This window comes from Barbus barbus (genome assembly GCF_936440315.1).
Source record: "Barbus barbus genome assembly, chromosome: 39".
NCBI lineage: Eukaryota > Metazoa > Chordata > Actinopteri > Cypriniformes > Cyprinidae > Barbus > Barbus barbus.
The window spans coordinates 14274470-14290189 of NC_136717.1; the positions used below are offsets into that span (position 1 = coordinate 14274470).

At 37.0% G+C, this 15720-nt stretch overlaps 1 protein-coding gene across 1 annotated transcript; it reads right to left on the reverse strand.

The window, feature by feature from the left end:
- Nucleotides 1–5725: 5725 nt before the first annotated feature.
- On the reverse strand, nucleotides 5726–15309 carry LOC306859001 (pendrin-like; the record flags this gene model as incomplete). Its single annotated transcript, XM_079399815.1, has 20 exons — nucleotides 5726–6124; nucleotides 6228–6311; nucleotides 7615–7760; nucleotides 7872–7926; nucleotides 8257–8493; nucleotides 8645–8740; nucleotides 8831–8923; nucleotides 9039–9108; nucleotides 9464–9570; nucleotides 10095–10190; nucleotides 10337–10414; nucleotides 10525–10638; nucleotides 12135–12282; nucleotides 12588–12670; nucleotides 12802–12954; nucleotides 13260–13424; nucleotides 13594–13796; nucleotides 14754–14864; nucleotides 14950–15089; nucleotides 15173–15309. The coding sequence occupies 20 exons, from the start codon at nucleotides 15307–15309 to the stop codon at nucleotides 6101–6103; spliced, it is 2340 nt and encodes a 779-aa protein (XP_079255941.1). The 3' UTR covers nucleotides 5726–6100.
- Nucleotides 15310–15720: the final 411 nt, after the last annotated feature.

The following is a 15720-nucleotide window of genomic DNA, read 5'->3' on the forward strand; positions in this document are numbered from 1 at the left end:
ATGGCCTCCACCTTCCCCTCGTCCATCCGGATGCCACCACTATCAATGTTGTATCCTAAAAACTGCACTGAGGACTGATGGAACGTACACTTCTCTGCCTTGAGGAACAGGTGGAAGTCTCTCAGGCGTGTCAGGACCTCCGCAACTTGGCGACGATGTTCGGTCATGCTCCAGGAGTAGATGAGAATATCATCAATGTAGACCAGCACAAACTTGTGGAGAAACTCCCGGAGCACCTAATGCAATAAAGTCTTGGAATACGGAGGGGGCGTTGACAAGACCATAGGGCATGACTATGTATGCATAGTGGCCAGTAGGGGTCACGAAAGCCGTTTTCCACTCGTCCCCCTCACGTATTGTGATGAGGTTGTAGGTGCTGCGGAGGTCCAACTTGGAAAATACGGCGGCTCCGCGAAGATGTTCAAGCGCTGCTGGGACGAGAGGAAGGGGATAACGTAATTTAACCGTTATGTTGTTCAGGGCTCGGTAATCTATGCAAGGTCGTAATCCACCATCCTTCTTGGCCATGAAGAAGAAGCTCGAAGCAGCAGGGGATGTGGAGGGGCAAATGTAACCTTGCTTGAGTGCCTCCTCAATGTACTCCTCCATGGCCTTCTGCTCGGGGATTGAGAGTGGGTCAATTTTCCCACGGGGCACTGGCTCACCCGGTATCACGGGGCATGCTGCCCTGAAGTGTCCTTTTTCACCGCAGTATAGGCATAATCCGAGTGAGATCTGTCTCTGACATTCCTGGATGGGCAGACGAGCATGATCGATCTGCATGGGTTCGCTGGCTGGTTCTGGAGGGTATTGGCTGAGTGGGTGGCGGAGGAGTGAATTGCAACCGGGGGTTAAAGCTTGTTCCTCAAGACAATATTTCATACGTGATGCGCATCGGATGGAAAGCTGTATCAGGCTCTCAAGTCCACAAATGTCGTCATAGGCGGCCAGCTGTAGCCGAAGTTTGGGTTCCAACCCCTGACGATAGGCTGTCAATAGAGATCGCTCGTTTCATCCGCTGGCTGCTGCTAGGGTGCGAAACTGGAGAGCATAATCATTAATAGACAGAGAGCCTTGACGTAAATGATACAGCTTTTCACTTATGGTTGTGTCATAGGCGGGTCTGCCAAATACTTCCCGAAAATGATTTACAAAATCATCGAAAGATTGAGTTGCTGGACCCCCCTGAGCCCAGAAGGTTTCTGCCCACTGTAAGGCCTTTCCCTTTAGGAGAGAAATGATAAAAGCGATCTTTGACATTTCTGTGGGGTACAAGTGCGGCTGCATCTCGATGGCTAGGGAACATTGTAATAAAAAGGGCGCTGGTTTGGCCATGGGACTGGAGATCACGGTGGAATGGATCCGGTGTGCTCATAGTCTGTCTATTCGGTGTAGGTCCGGTCTTCTGTTACAGAAGTAGGACACAGACTGAGTGACGTAATGTGAACGGGTTTTATTGACAGACTTGAGGTGGTGGAATGAATCAGGTAAGTGATGATACAAGGATTCTTCGGTGTTCAGGAGGGATGGTAACTTGAATATCTTTTTCCAAACAGGAGACACGGAACAGGAGTAACTGCACACCTCACCAACACAGTGGATTAGGCAGGTAAGTAAACAAGACGGTAAGTATCAAGCATGGAGATATGATAGCTACAGTAGTCCTCTTCTTAGGAATGAGACCGGACACTGGAGTGTTGTGAGGTGTGAGTATTTGAGGAGTGCGGGATGATTGCCATTGATGACGTGCAGGTGCAGGTGATTAGAATTCAGGTGAGGGAGTGCGCTGTGGTTGACTGGCGATTGAGCCTGGCCGATCTGTGACAATTAGGAAATTATGCCAGAAATTTGCAATTCATTGCAATTGTGAGAGACCCTTACAAATGGAGATCGTTTGAAGTTCATTCGCATGTGATTCTCTGGAAGACATTGCGCAAAGATGACTGTCATCCTTTCAGAAATTCTTGTCATTTACTTACAAATCCTCAACTGTGTATGATTCGTAATGTCACATTCATATGTTAATCACTGGGCTATTTTTTTGTTATTCAGACATTTTTGATGCGGGTGTGTTTGTGTGTTAGCATACACTGTAAAAATATTAGTGATTTCAATAAAAATGCATCGATTAATAAGTTACATTGTTAACAGTCAGTCACATATATAAGATTTAAAAGACAATATAAGTATAAGCATAAATTCCTTTTATAATGTACTTTTTACATAATGAAATAAGTATGCTTTTGCTGTTAATGTTAATAAAAGTAAAATTAACCTGTATGGTTATCAGTATGTTTTACATTAATAAACAAATTGAAATTGCTCAAAATAGTTTACATAATACATTTATAAATGCTTAACCTTGTTTCGTATGTAATAGTTGTGTTTTGCTGTTTGCATTGTTTTTTTGTTTTTCTGTTGCCTCCAAAAGTAAACATTTAGTCATCATGTCCTTTAATCAAATTTCTGAATGAGTATATCCAGCCTTTCGCTTTCATTTGAACCTGCAGCTTTTATCATCAAATTAGTTTATGCTTCTGTTTTCTTCAGCTCTTTGATATAAGAGGTTGGAGATGTCTCTGTTACTCTGAGAGATGACAATGTAAATACTAGATAACTGCATAGATGAGATGAAGTACAACTGCTCTTTATCAGTAACATGATATGAGAGAAAGGATGCGCTTGATATCTTAGGTTATATTCCAGCATGGTGATCTATATTGATATGTTTGTTTGACCCTGCAAGCAGTAAAACAGGAAAAATAACTAATATAAATGCTATTTCATTTTATACTGCAATATACACTACTGTTCAAATGTTTGGGATAAGATGTTATAGAAAGAAGTCTCTCATGCTCACCAAGGCTGCATTTATTTAATAAAAAATACAGTAAAACAGTAATATTGTGAATTATTATTTCAATTAGAATATGATTTGAATATATATATCAAATGTGATTAATACCTAATAGGAAAACGGTCTTGAAAATGGTTAATATTTTCTGGAATATTTTTTTTTCTGGATTCTTTGATTAATATAAGGTTCAAAGGAATTTATTATACATTATAAATATATTTTCAGTTTTTTTTTTCTTTTAATCAATTTAATACAGCTTTGTGGAATAAAAGTATTAATTTCTTTAAAAAAAAAATCATACTGACCCCAAGCTTTTGAATGGCAGTGTGTAATACAGGTGAATATAATAATGCATTAGACACACACGTCATCACTGAGGAGAAAAATTATAGATCAGTACACTAGATATCATAGACTTTACAGCATAGACTTTACACCCAGAGCTATAATAATAATAATCAGATGATGACTGTGTGATCTTTGCAGATAAGATGTCAGTCCTCACCTCAGTAATTAATCAATTTTCACTTTCACTGATGTCATCCCGACACATATTACAACATTAACATTTAATTAGTCATACATTTATTAGGAAAGATGTGTCATTGACATATAAGTGACCTGCTGTTCTGGTTTAAGCCTAAATCACGTGTTACCCTCTGTTCATTTCTTACTGTGCATTCTCGTGTTAAGTTGCAGTGGCGGCGCTAGGGCGGGGCTTGACGGGGCTATAGCCCCATCAGAAATTTTCTTAGCCCCGGCACAGCCCCCCAAGGATTTCCAAATGATTTTCCTGTTTTTTAACTCTCGGCGTCACTCTCATTAACATTGAAAAATAAACTTTAAAAACCTTAAAAAAGTGCCTAATATGTGGCCTATAAACAATTGATATTATAGGGGAGGGGTCAAGCAACTCAAGCAAGCAACACGCAAAATTTACACAAGACGGTGAACGTCAATTCACTATAGAGAATGTGAAAGTAAAACAAAAAAGCTGCCGGGTATTGCTGCATTAACGGCGCATATTCCTCTGACACAGTGAGAGACAAATCTACTTTAACATGCTAATGTCCCGTGTCGGTTTCTTTTTAGTTCTGTTTTGCCCTTATTTGTTTTTTTCCTGTCATTAGTTTAATCACTGTTCATTCAGTTCACCTGTGTTATATTAATTATCTTGTTTCCTCGTTTGGTTGGTCCCTTTAAAAGTCCTGAGTTCTCCCCTAGTCTTTGTCTCAGCTTAATGTTGTCTAATGGTGTTAGTGTGTTGAAGCTTATTAAAAGATTCCTGTTTAATTACTCCTTTGTCACGCGCTCTTTGTCTACAACCACAGAACCGTAACAGCTAATAACGGTATATAACTGTCTTAAATTATTCCCTTAATATTTCTTTTGTGGCTCGTATAGTGAAAAACATGAGAAGAAACGTATTTTGCGTTAAACAGGTTTTTGAAAACCAGTGCCTCAAATAAAGCTGCTCTGAATTCTCATTGATGACTGCAGTGTTAATAATTTTAATTATAGGCCTATAATTCATTGTATGAATTAATAGACCTGTTTTAAAAAAATATTTTTAAAAACATTTTCAATGAGGAGTAAGCTAATAACCTATTTTATCATGCGGTGATGCGCTATGAAATTATTGCGGGGCAATAGTTTCATGTAATTTATTAATAAAAGTAATCTAATAATAATAATAGGCCTAATAATAAGAAGAATGTAACAGGCCTACATTAATTGGAAATGCTATAATCCAGATAAATCTTCTAAAATCTGCTTCTTAATCTGCTAAATCTTTTTTTGAAGTTGCTGTATATAAAAAACTGATAGCTAAAGTTTAGGCGTTCATTACTTTCTCTCAATTTAATTAGTTTTTTAGCACCTCCTCTGAACTGTTAAGCCCCCTTTAGCACCCCCAACAAAAAATCCTGGAGCCGTCACTGAGTTGCACTGACACTAATACTAATACTGATTGCTTCTATTGTCCTCATTTGTAAATCGCTTTGGATAAAAGCGTCTGCTAAATGACTAAATGTAAATGTAATCCTAAAGATCACAGAAAAGCAAAGAAAACAACGTACCTTAGAAAGTCAGGGTCAGTCAGTCAGTGAGTAGTCAGGGATTTTTGTGTGTTTGTATCAGGCACACATACTCTTGTGTGTTTAATGTGCTCAGTTACTGTTACTAAATGTTTTAAGTACACAAAAGGCCTCCAAATAGAGCAACACAAGAATGACAACAGAAATTAAACAAGTGCTTTTTTGTTGAGCTTGTAATTTTCCCTCTGTGTATGTGTGTGGAAAATAGAAGATGGTAGTATATATAGGTCAAATTTCTTCATGTTTAACATTATTTATCAAAATTGAGCTTGTGGCATTTAGTCCAAGTCTGTTTGCTTTGAGGTCATTTGCTCCTAAATGCTGATAAAATTCACTTTGGATGTTTAAACATTAGTCTTTCTTTTTTCAGGAAAATGGACAGAAATTAATGACGGATCTTGCACTAGAAATTTTTGACCAATCAGATCGTCTATAAAATAAAAATGCCACACCCCTAATACCACCTGCCTCTGACTTGCAACAGCAGATTATGATTTACACAATTTTATAAATGAAAGACTATTGGCTCTTTTAAAAAGTAATAAGCCCTTTGATGTGCTCCACCCCAATTTCCTGTTGTAATAGGAAATACATCAACACAGGAAGTTAGTGGTGTTCTGTTAATTGTACTTGACTCACTCATAATGAGTCACAAAAAAATCGATAACAGACATTTTTTTAGTTTCTGACTATAGTGACAACAAATCTGACAACAAATCAGGGTCAGCCGACTGATGAAACAATGAAACACAGAGACACGTTGCAATTTATTACTACTTTTTCTCAGGTGATTTATTTCCATATATCAAATGTTCCTCTTCTATAAGACTTTTGGTGAACAATTCTTAAACACAGATTGTGTTTGTCTATCAAAACGGGCCTCAATATTGATGAACCAGGCAGGCCTCCACATCCTGTATTGTGCTGACTGGCATTTGTTGTCTTGTATTTGCCTCAAAAATGAGGCTGTAAAAATCAAAACGCCACTTGCTTTTTAAATATTGCAGTTGGTGTTATTTTTCTAGTTCAGATGTTGAAGTCTTTGTTAGCTCAGTCTTCCCAGGATGTCTCCTGACCCACTATCAGCAAATGAATTGGAAGACGATGACTGTCTTTCCCAGTGATTCCTAACAAAGGGAGTGTTTCCTCAGTTTGAAAGTTCATAAATAGCCTAGACATGAAAGAGAAATACTTGTTTGGTGGGTTGTTGATTTGAGTTATTTGAAAAAATTATATAACTAAAGCTATAAAATAAAAAGATGCGGGATGCTCACCAAGTGCTGGATATCATAGTTCTCAATCAGGTCCTCATCTTCAGTAAAAGGAAGTTGCTCTTTGTCATCTTGCAACTGTGAAAACTAAGCACAGAGAATATTTTATATATATATATATATATATATATATATATATATATATATATATAATTTATTAATCAGTGTATTTAGACTGCCATACTAAAGTACCGGGAGATTTCTATATGCACAGAATGCTACAGGTGTCATGTTTCAAATGTTCAATACTGTTCAAAGGTTTGGAGTCGGTAAAATGTATTTTTTTAAAATGTTTTGGAAGTCTCTTAGGTTTACTAAGGCTATGTGCATTTGGTCAAAAAGACAGTAAAAACAGTCATTTTAATATAAAAGCTGAATTTTCAGCATCATTACTCCAGTCTTCAGTGTCACGTGATCCTTCAGAAATCATTCTAATATGTTGATTTGGTGCTCTAGAAACATTTATTAGTATCAGTGTATTATCAACATTGCTCCTTGATATTTTTGTGGAAAGCTTTTTTCAATTTTTTTTGTTTTTCTAATTTTTTAATAGACCCTACAAATCTTTACAAATAGCTTTACTGTCATTTTTGATCAATTCAATGCATCTTTTTTGAATAAAAGTATTAATTTCTTGCAAAAAAAAAATCTTAATGACCCCAAACTTTTGAATAATTTATTACTAGCTGCTGAATGTTAGAAGGCGGACTAATTTATGTGAAATCACCCTGTACACTGCACAGTATGCAGTACAATAGTATTCCATTCTGAACAAAATCCATGACATCTGTTGCATTGCATCATGTTACAACTGGCCATGTTAACTAGTAGCCATTTGTTTTTTTTCCATGAGTAATTTTTTTCCTCATTGAGCAATATCAGCTTGTGCCAAAACATTCCTTTTATTATATCTTGTATCTTTGATTATCAGGATTTATAGTCACCCAGATTATCAGGCTCAATAAACCAGCTAGAAATGTATCAGTCACCTCTAAATTTATGTTTTCATTGAGCAGCTTTATTATGAGACAGTTGACCCTTCGCTGGGAGTTTGATTGACAGGTGATCTGACTAATCATAAAGCCAAATCTGCCATACATCTGCCACAAAAACAAGTCTTTATTGTTTGAATTTCTTTGGTCCAAGATGTATTTTTCGCCATGTGAGAAAGTGTGGTGTGAGAGCAGAATGGCTTGTCAGACATAGCAACAGTAATGAAGGGGGGTGGGTCTTTGCGAAGGGTCAGCTGACACATGGAACTGTTGGCATGTAGAAGATCTACAACATAAACACAGGTAATGTATTCACCATGCCCTTTTTGCCAAAAGTGTGATCACAAACTATTCTGTTACTATTCAGTCACCCCTCAAGTTTAAAATGTTAATTTTACCTTCTCAGCTAATGGATCCTCATCATTTCCAGTGGAATTTTCCAGCTGGATGAATAGAATGGCATCATGGACGGAGAGAAAGAGAATGTCTCTAGTAACCTCCTCATCAAAGAAGGACAGGGCCTCCATTCTCCTGACAAGCTCACCTGTGACACAAGGACCCTTTAGGTTATTCACCGTGTCCTAACCTGCCATTATCAGGCTGGAGTTTGAAGCAACAGCTTCTTGCAATATACTGTTAAAGAGTCAGGCCTTACCATCACAGCCTGTGATGTAGACGCTGACCCCAATTCTTATGAATTCCTTCACCATCTGTGAAGATGAGAAATGATGAATTAGCTACTACTTGGTTTTGCTCCACATCATTCCAAACCTTTCTTATTTGAAACACACAAGAAGATATTTTGAAGACAATACAATGAAAGTCATTGGGGTTCAAAACAACACTGGGCTCCGTTGACTTTCATTGTATGGACAATAAAACACAGGCTTTTTCAAAATATATTTTTTTGTGTTCTGTGGAAGACAGAAAGTCATACAGGTTTGAAACAACATGAAGGTCACCATCATGTTGTGGTTATACATTATTGCAATGGAACAATGACTCAGTAAAGAGCAATAAAGATAAAGCAATAGACGCACCAGTTTGAGGGACTTGGCTGCTACCACGTCCAGGAATGAGACGGCAGAAAAGTCCACCACGAGGCTGTGAATATGGACCCTGGGTACTGACACGCTGACAGGCAGCTCAGACGTCCAGTCTACCTGAACCTTCACCTCTGAGTCTGCCTGAGACACCCCCTCCTCCAGCTCAGGACTCTGCTCTTTTTCAAACGCTTGGTTTTCTACTCCCAATGAGGCCACTGGCACCAAACCATTCTGTGAAGGACAACAGATATGGGAAAGGCCAGAATGTGGTGTCATAAACTCAGGTTGGTGATCAAAATACATTTTCTTGGAAGCATTCCAAAAAGTTTCAAATGTTTGTGATTTACAAATACTTTGTCAGACTCTGTTGTGCATGATGTACCTCTGTAGCTTGTAGTTTTCCTTTTTTAATAAGTTTGTGAATCTTCTTCAAAGCTTTATTTCTTTTCTTGAAAACCCGCACTGCATCAAACCCCACCTGTAAGAATAAGCACACTGTTTTTTTTTTTCAAACCAAATCAAATCATATAGTTTATCTTTTCAGAATTTAGAATTACAGTAAACTCACCTCTTCTCTCAACTTCTCTTTGAAGTAATCAATATTTGCAAAGTAAATGGGTGAGTTGCACTTGAAGATCTTTACTCCAGGAATTTCATCAATCTGAAAATTTTGGGAAATACCATGTTAGTTTAAAACATGTATAATGTTTGTATATATTTTTACATATGTTGTGGCAAGTAACTGTTTATTGACAGCATGAAAATGTGCATCTTACATTTTTGTAGTCCTTCATGTTTTTGTAGATATCAGTATTTGGAACATTTCCAAGGGTGGCACAAGAAGGGCTGAATGAAATAAGGGTTTAATCTTCACAACATAGTTCACTATGATTTATGTTTCACAATTAATTTACATTGTCTAATTTGTGTTTAACAGTGCTTATTCTTTTATACTCATCGGAATTCTGTTAAATATTAATAATATGATCCTCTTATTATTGACAATATTTACACTCATAGTTATATCATAAATATAAAGCTGCACTAATTCAGATTAACAAGCAGTTGTCATTTCTCAACAAATATACAAAAACCTTACTAAAACAAATTAAATAAATTAATAATAAAAAAACAAAAAAAATCAGTTTTGTGTACTTTACACTCAAGCACACTTTAAAATCTTTACAACTGTGCTACTTACAATTGTGTTCTGACCACTACTGTGCCCATCTCAAATACCAGACCAGCCAGCAGACCCACATCTAAACCCAGCACAATGGATGCCAGGCACGTAGCTATCCAGATGAGCTGCAAAAGTATAAGGATTCATATGCACTCATGTCAAACGAGTGTAATCTAATTTTTATGCAAATCAAATGATTCACATGATTCCATTTGCTTGAGGTAAAAAGAACACTAATTAATGTTATAATGACCTCAAAAAAGGATTGTTTTACAGAAACTTGTTATACTTGTATAAAGGGAAGTGGTGTGTGGCCAAGTATGGTGACCCATACTCGGAATTTGTGCTCTGCATTTAACCCATCCAAGTGTACACACAGTAGTGAACATACACCCAGAGCTCAGTCGTGGTATTGAGGGTGGAGAGAGTGTTGGTTATTCACTCCCCCACCTACAATCCCTGCCAGACCTGAGACTCAAACCCACAACCTTTGGGTTATAAGTCCAACTCTATCCATTAGGCCACGACTGCCCCAATCTTGTTATACTTTACATATCTGATGTTTCAAAAAGCTTTGTCTCATTTTTTGACTTTTTCTGCCAGTAATCATCTCATTCTGCTCATTTATCAGTCTTGTGACGTTACTTACACAGTCTGTTCTGTTCTGTTTCCAGAGTACAGGCACTTCAGAGATCTGCATGAACATGCCCTTCAGGTTGGCTATAACAATACCAGCCAGCACTGACTGTGGGACAGAGAGGGATGGCATCATGAGTTGCTTGAAGAATATTGCAAGTATTTGAGAATTAATTTTTGATAGTGAAAGATGAATGTTGAATGTTGTCAAATGATGAATGTTCTCCATTAAAACATTAGGCTCCTCCACCACACCTTCTGCAAAGGCTGAAGAAATGGGCCAAGGGCCAAAATCACTATCATCACCATGAATGCTGAGATGATACCAGCAACCTGCAATAGTGAGAGGAGCAAACAGTTAAACAGGAAGCGTTGCATTTACACACACACACACACACACACACACTTGTAAAAGTGCTGGAGGTAGAGCATGTGCATTTTACCTGACTTTTCCCCCCTGTGCTTTCCTGTACTGCTGTCCGTGACAATGCAGTGCTGGCCACAAAGCTTGAGAAACATCCTCCAAAAATATTGCTGATGCCAAAAGCTATCAGCTCCTAATGGGAATAAATGTGTAGTAAACCAGTTCAGGCAGTTTATAATCAATCTGTATCAATTAATCACCAGCAATGCAGTCGTGACTCTTTATTGTAAACAAATCAACCAAAAAATAGAATTTAATACCAATAACAAATCAGTATAAAAACAAATTACAGTGCTAACAAAACAAAACGAATAGCTGTGTCCTAAAGCTCTAAGCTGCTCTGCTTGGTTTAGAAATTATATCAGCTGCTGCTGTGAACTCAAACTCGTTCTGTTTTGGCAGGTGAAAGTTGCCTTTAAAAGTCTCAATTAAACACCAGCAATGCACTTTTTGGTATCCACTGAATAAAACTAATCCTAGCTTTAAAGACCAATCACAAATCAGTATGCAAATATATTTTGATCTGCTCTCAAAACAAATGTAGCTGTACCCTAAAACTACACTGCATGATGCACTGCATGGTTTATATAATGTATATATTTAATGATACCAGCTCCTGTTGTAAACACACATTAATTTGGTTTTTGAGGTGAAAGTGACCTTAAAACCAATCGTAAATCAGTATGTAAATAAATTTTAGAATCTTCAAGGATTTGTTTTGTTTAAAGTGATAACAAAACAAAGCAAAGCAAAGCAAAACAAATGAAAACGAAATGTGAAATGAAACAAAACATGAAACGTGAATGAAACAAGAAACTAAACTAAACCAAACAAGATAAAACAAATGTAGCTGTGCTAACAAAATAAAACAAAGCAAAGCAAAGTGAAACCAACAACAAAACGAAACAAAAATTAAACATAACGCAAAACGAAATGAGAACTAAAACAAAACAAAACTCGAAATGTGAAACCAAACAAGAAACTAAATAAAATGAGAAATTGAACAAAACAAAATGAAACAAATGTAGCTGTGCCCTAAAGCTCTCTACTGTCTGGTTTAGAAAAAGAATAGTTGCTGTTACAAACTCCGATTCATTCCGTGCTGGCAGGTAAAAAATATTGACCTTAAAAGACCAATCACAAATCAGTATGCACATACATTTTGAACAAAACCATACGCAGAGATTTAAGCATTTTTTTTTTTTGTTAACAAAACAAAACTGTTGCTGTGCCCTAAAACTCTATGCTGCACCACCTAGTTTAGAAAAGATAACAGCTGCTATTGCAAACTCGATTTTTTAATGTTCTGGCAGGTGAGAGTGACCTTAAAAGGTCATCTAGTTCTTTCTGGCTCTTCCTCATGTTACTGTAATTTTTTCATCAGTGGGAGAGTGTTGATCTGACCATTATTGTACTTAAAAAATACTTTATACTAAAATATGCACCCTTGCCTTTTCTCTTCCCTCAGTACTTGTTAATAGTGCCCACATTTCTTGCAAAAAAAAAGGACTAAAGCTGGTTTTGCCACCTACAAAGCACAAAATGCAGTGTGTTCAGCAAAAACCATTTTACTATGCTAATTTAGCCTAATTGCAGTGTCAGACACATTAACACAGTATTTTTGTATACCTGGTTGCCGTCGACTGTGTAATCATTTTTTGCTGCGTAGACTTTTGCCACTGAGACTGCTACTGCATAACCAACCACTGCTGTGGAAAAACTAGAGCCCAAAATATTCCCGATAAGTGCTATATTTGGTGTTTGTGGTGGTGCAAACCTGTGGAAACACAAGCAGACATGTAGTTATTACAGGTTCACATGCCAGTTTTGTACACTAGTTGTACTGTGAATGTTTTATGCTGTTGTGTGATGTAGTATGCTGCTATTGATTTTGTCATAACACTATTTTATGTTATTATTGCACAAGGATTTCAAACTGTCTGTCAGTGTCATTGTTCTAAAGATAACATTTCTGTTGAAAATCATTACAGGGACAATAATGACAGTATGTCAATATAAAGTGACTGAATGTGCACCCAGCCCTCATCAGGAAGCAGGAAATGCCACAGGAAGTGCTCTTACCCCCTGGGGAGGTTGTGGACAATGCTGGCGCCGTACTGGGAGTGTAGGTCCATCACATGAGAGATTGCAGAAGCTATCACTGTCTATCAATTCGAAAGAGTGAAAGGTAACAACAGTCATCATTTTAAAAAATCATGTCAGTGTCAGAGGCCTACATGCTTAGTTTTTTTTTTTTTTAGTTTGTATGGTAGAATTGTGGGAAAACTGTACATACCACAATCACTTCTATGGGAATCGCCACTGGGATTTTATGATTAAATTTTGTGTTGATCTCTTTCACAGCCATAACAATGCAGATTGTTAATAATCCAGCAATCAGGTCCGCAGTGTTTGTTTGGTTGATGTTCCTACCTACATCAATAAGAGTCTAGATGTGGAAAAGAAAAATGAATAATAATAATAATAATAATAATATAAAAAAATGCATTAAAAGTGTACTTATTACATTTAAGAAAAACACACTAATAAAAATAAAAATAAATTATATTATTTGTTTTAGTCACCCCCCTTTACTAGTGGTATCAGCCTATATAGTAGGGTCTAACATTTTGAGACCACTTGTATAATTATTAAAACGCACAGAAACACATACACCCACATTACAATTTACAGAAAGTTCTTTAGGCTGCGATATGTGTCTTTGTAAAGCTGTTAATGATATAAGAGACTCACATAAGCAAAGGAGAAGAATCCATTATGGTTGTGTATAGGAATAGACACAATGGTTTTAATCTGAGATATGAAGACATGAAAGGCAGCTGCAGTGGTGAACCCGCCTACTAGTGGATCTGAGAGATACCTGACCAGAAAGCCCACCTGCATCAGCCCCATAGCCACCTGAGATTAAGTAAAACAAATGAGTTGCAGCAATGCACTGCTGATTGACAAAAAATAAACCTGCAAGTAATGCTTTTTTTTTCCAACATGGAATACTACAATCACAAAATGTGTTACTTGTTTATTTTATCTTTATCACAGGTTTTAATTGTGAATGTTTTGACTTTACCTGGAATAATCCAACCAACACCGTCATGGTACAAGCCACTAGGATTCTCTGGGCCTCTCTTGCCTCTACATCAACCTCCATTAACCTTTCATCTGCCACTGTCTCATTCACACCTGTGATGTTCACTGGACGCAGAAAATGCTCATCAGGAGCTAAGGTTAAAACTACAGAGCCCACCATCAGACAGGTGACAGGGAATGGACCTAAATGAGATATAGAGACAAATAAAAGGAGAAGAAAGCATTGCACATTTATTCAATATTTAGACATTTTCTATATGCATAAATTAATTGCACAGAGTACTATATTTGTATACAACACTACAAAAAGCATATAATACTGTATGCATATGAATAAACCCAAAGTAATATCACTTTCTTTTTCTTGAATCATTATTTTATTGCATTTCAAACAAGACATTTTCCTCATAAAATTGGATTAAATGACAAAATAACCATATATATTTACAAGATCATAACTGCATGCCATTTTTATGGAACAAAACATGCATTTACCATTACATGCTGTATATTGCATGCTGTTTCACATAAAATGTGAACCTGGACCACAAAACCAGTCTTAAGTCGCTGGGGTATATTTGTAGCAATAGCCAAAAATACATTGTATGGGTCAAAATTATAGATTTTTTTTTTGTTTATTAAGTAGAGATAATGTTCCATGATGTATATATTTTGTAAATTTCTTACCGTAAATATATCAAAACTTAATTTTTACATTTATTCATTTAGCTGACGCTTTTATCCAAAGCGACTTACAATTGCTATATATGTCAGAGGTCGCACGCCCCCCCCCCCCCCCCCCCCCCCTCATTTTTGATTAGTAATATGCATTGCTAAGAACTTAATTTGGACAACTTTAAAGGTGATTTTCTCAATATTTAGATTTTTTTGCACCCTCAGATCCCAGACATTTAAATAGTTGTATCTCGGCCAAATATTGTCCTATCATAACAAACCATACATCAATGGAAAAATTATTTATTCAGCTTTCAGATAATATATAAATCTCAATTTCGAAAAAATGGTTTTGTGGTCCAGGGTCACAAATAGTAAGTAGTATGCGTGAAGTAAGCAGTTCTGTAGACTCACATCTTTTTAAAGGGTTTTTTAACGGATTTATTAATAAAGCCAAAGACCTACCCACAGAGATGTGTCTGGATGTGCCCAGCACAAAGTATGTAAGAATAGGAAAAAATGCAGAGTAGAGTCCATAGACTGGTGCTACAGAAGCCAGCAATGCATAAGCCACACCTGTACAACAAATTGAAATAATGACGTTGAAAATACATCATGCTGATACTAAACTGTTGGGTTTTGTTCACAGATTGCATCTTACCTTGTAAACAGCATACTAGTCCTGTGGTGACCCCAGAAATGACATCACCGGGTAACCATTGCTTGACTGGGTATTTAGGGAGCCAATCCAGAATTGGCAGAAGCCCCTTTATCTTCTGAACAGCCCATTTATCAGTATATCTGTGGAGAATTAATTTTATATGAATGAATATGAGGATGAAAACACTAGATGGTATGACATCAAATGCTTCTCATGTACTCACCCGCAGGCTCTGCTCAGTCGTTCTCGTAAACTCTGGATCTCTTGGGCTTGGCTCTCATGAACCTGGTCAAAGACCCGGTTTGAGTAAATACGTCGTGACACGTGGTAATCATTTTCATGAAAACACTCATCCATCATATTGCCTGATTTGTTTGTCTGTGAAAATCTGCTTGTGTTGTATCTCCTCTGTTAGAAAAAAGAAAAGCAGATTGATTAGTTTTCAGATTAATTTCAATTTGCTGCTGCCAATGAAAATCTAAGTACACATCATATTATACATAGATCAGTCTGACTGTAAATACTACCTCCTGTCAACGTTTAATTTTCTTTTCCTAGGATGGCTAGATAAGCGAACACTTGGAGGGTCTCGCCTCCCCTGTGTCAGAACAATCTGATCGTACAGACCAAAAGAGCCCTTCTCCTTTTCTCTGGCTGTATACTCCCTGTTCAATAGACCAGCTCTTCCAGGTCTGCACTAAGATCACTGAACCTATTGACATCAGAAACCCTTCCAAAAGTTGGGAGGGGATCCAATCTCCCTCTCTGAAT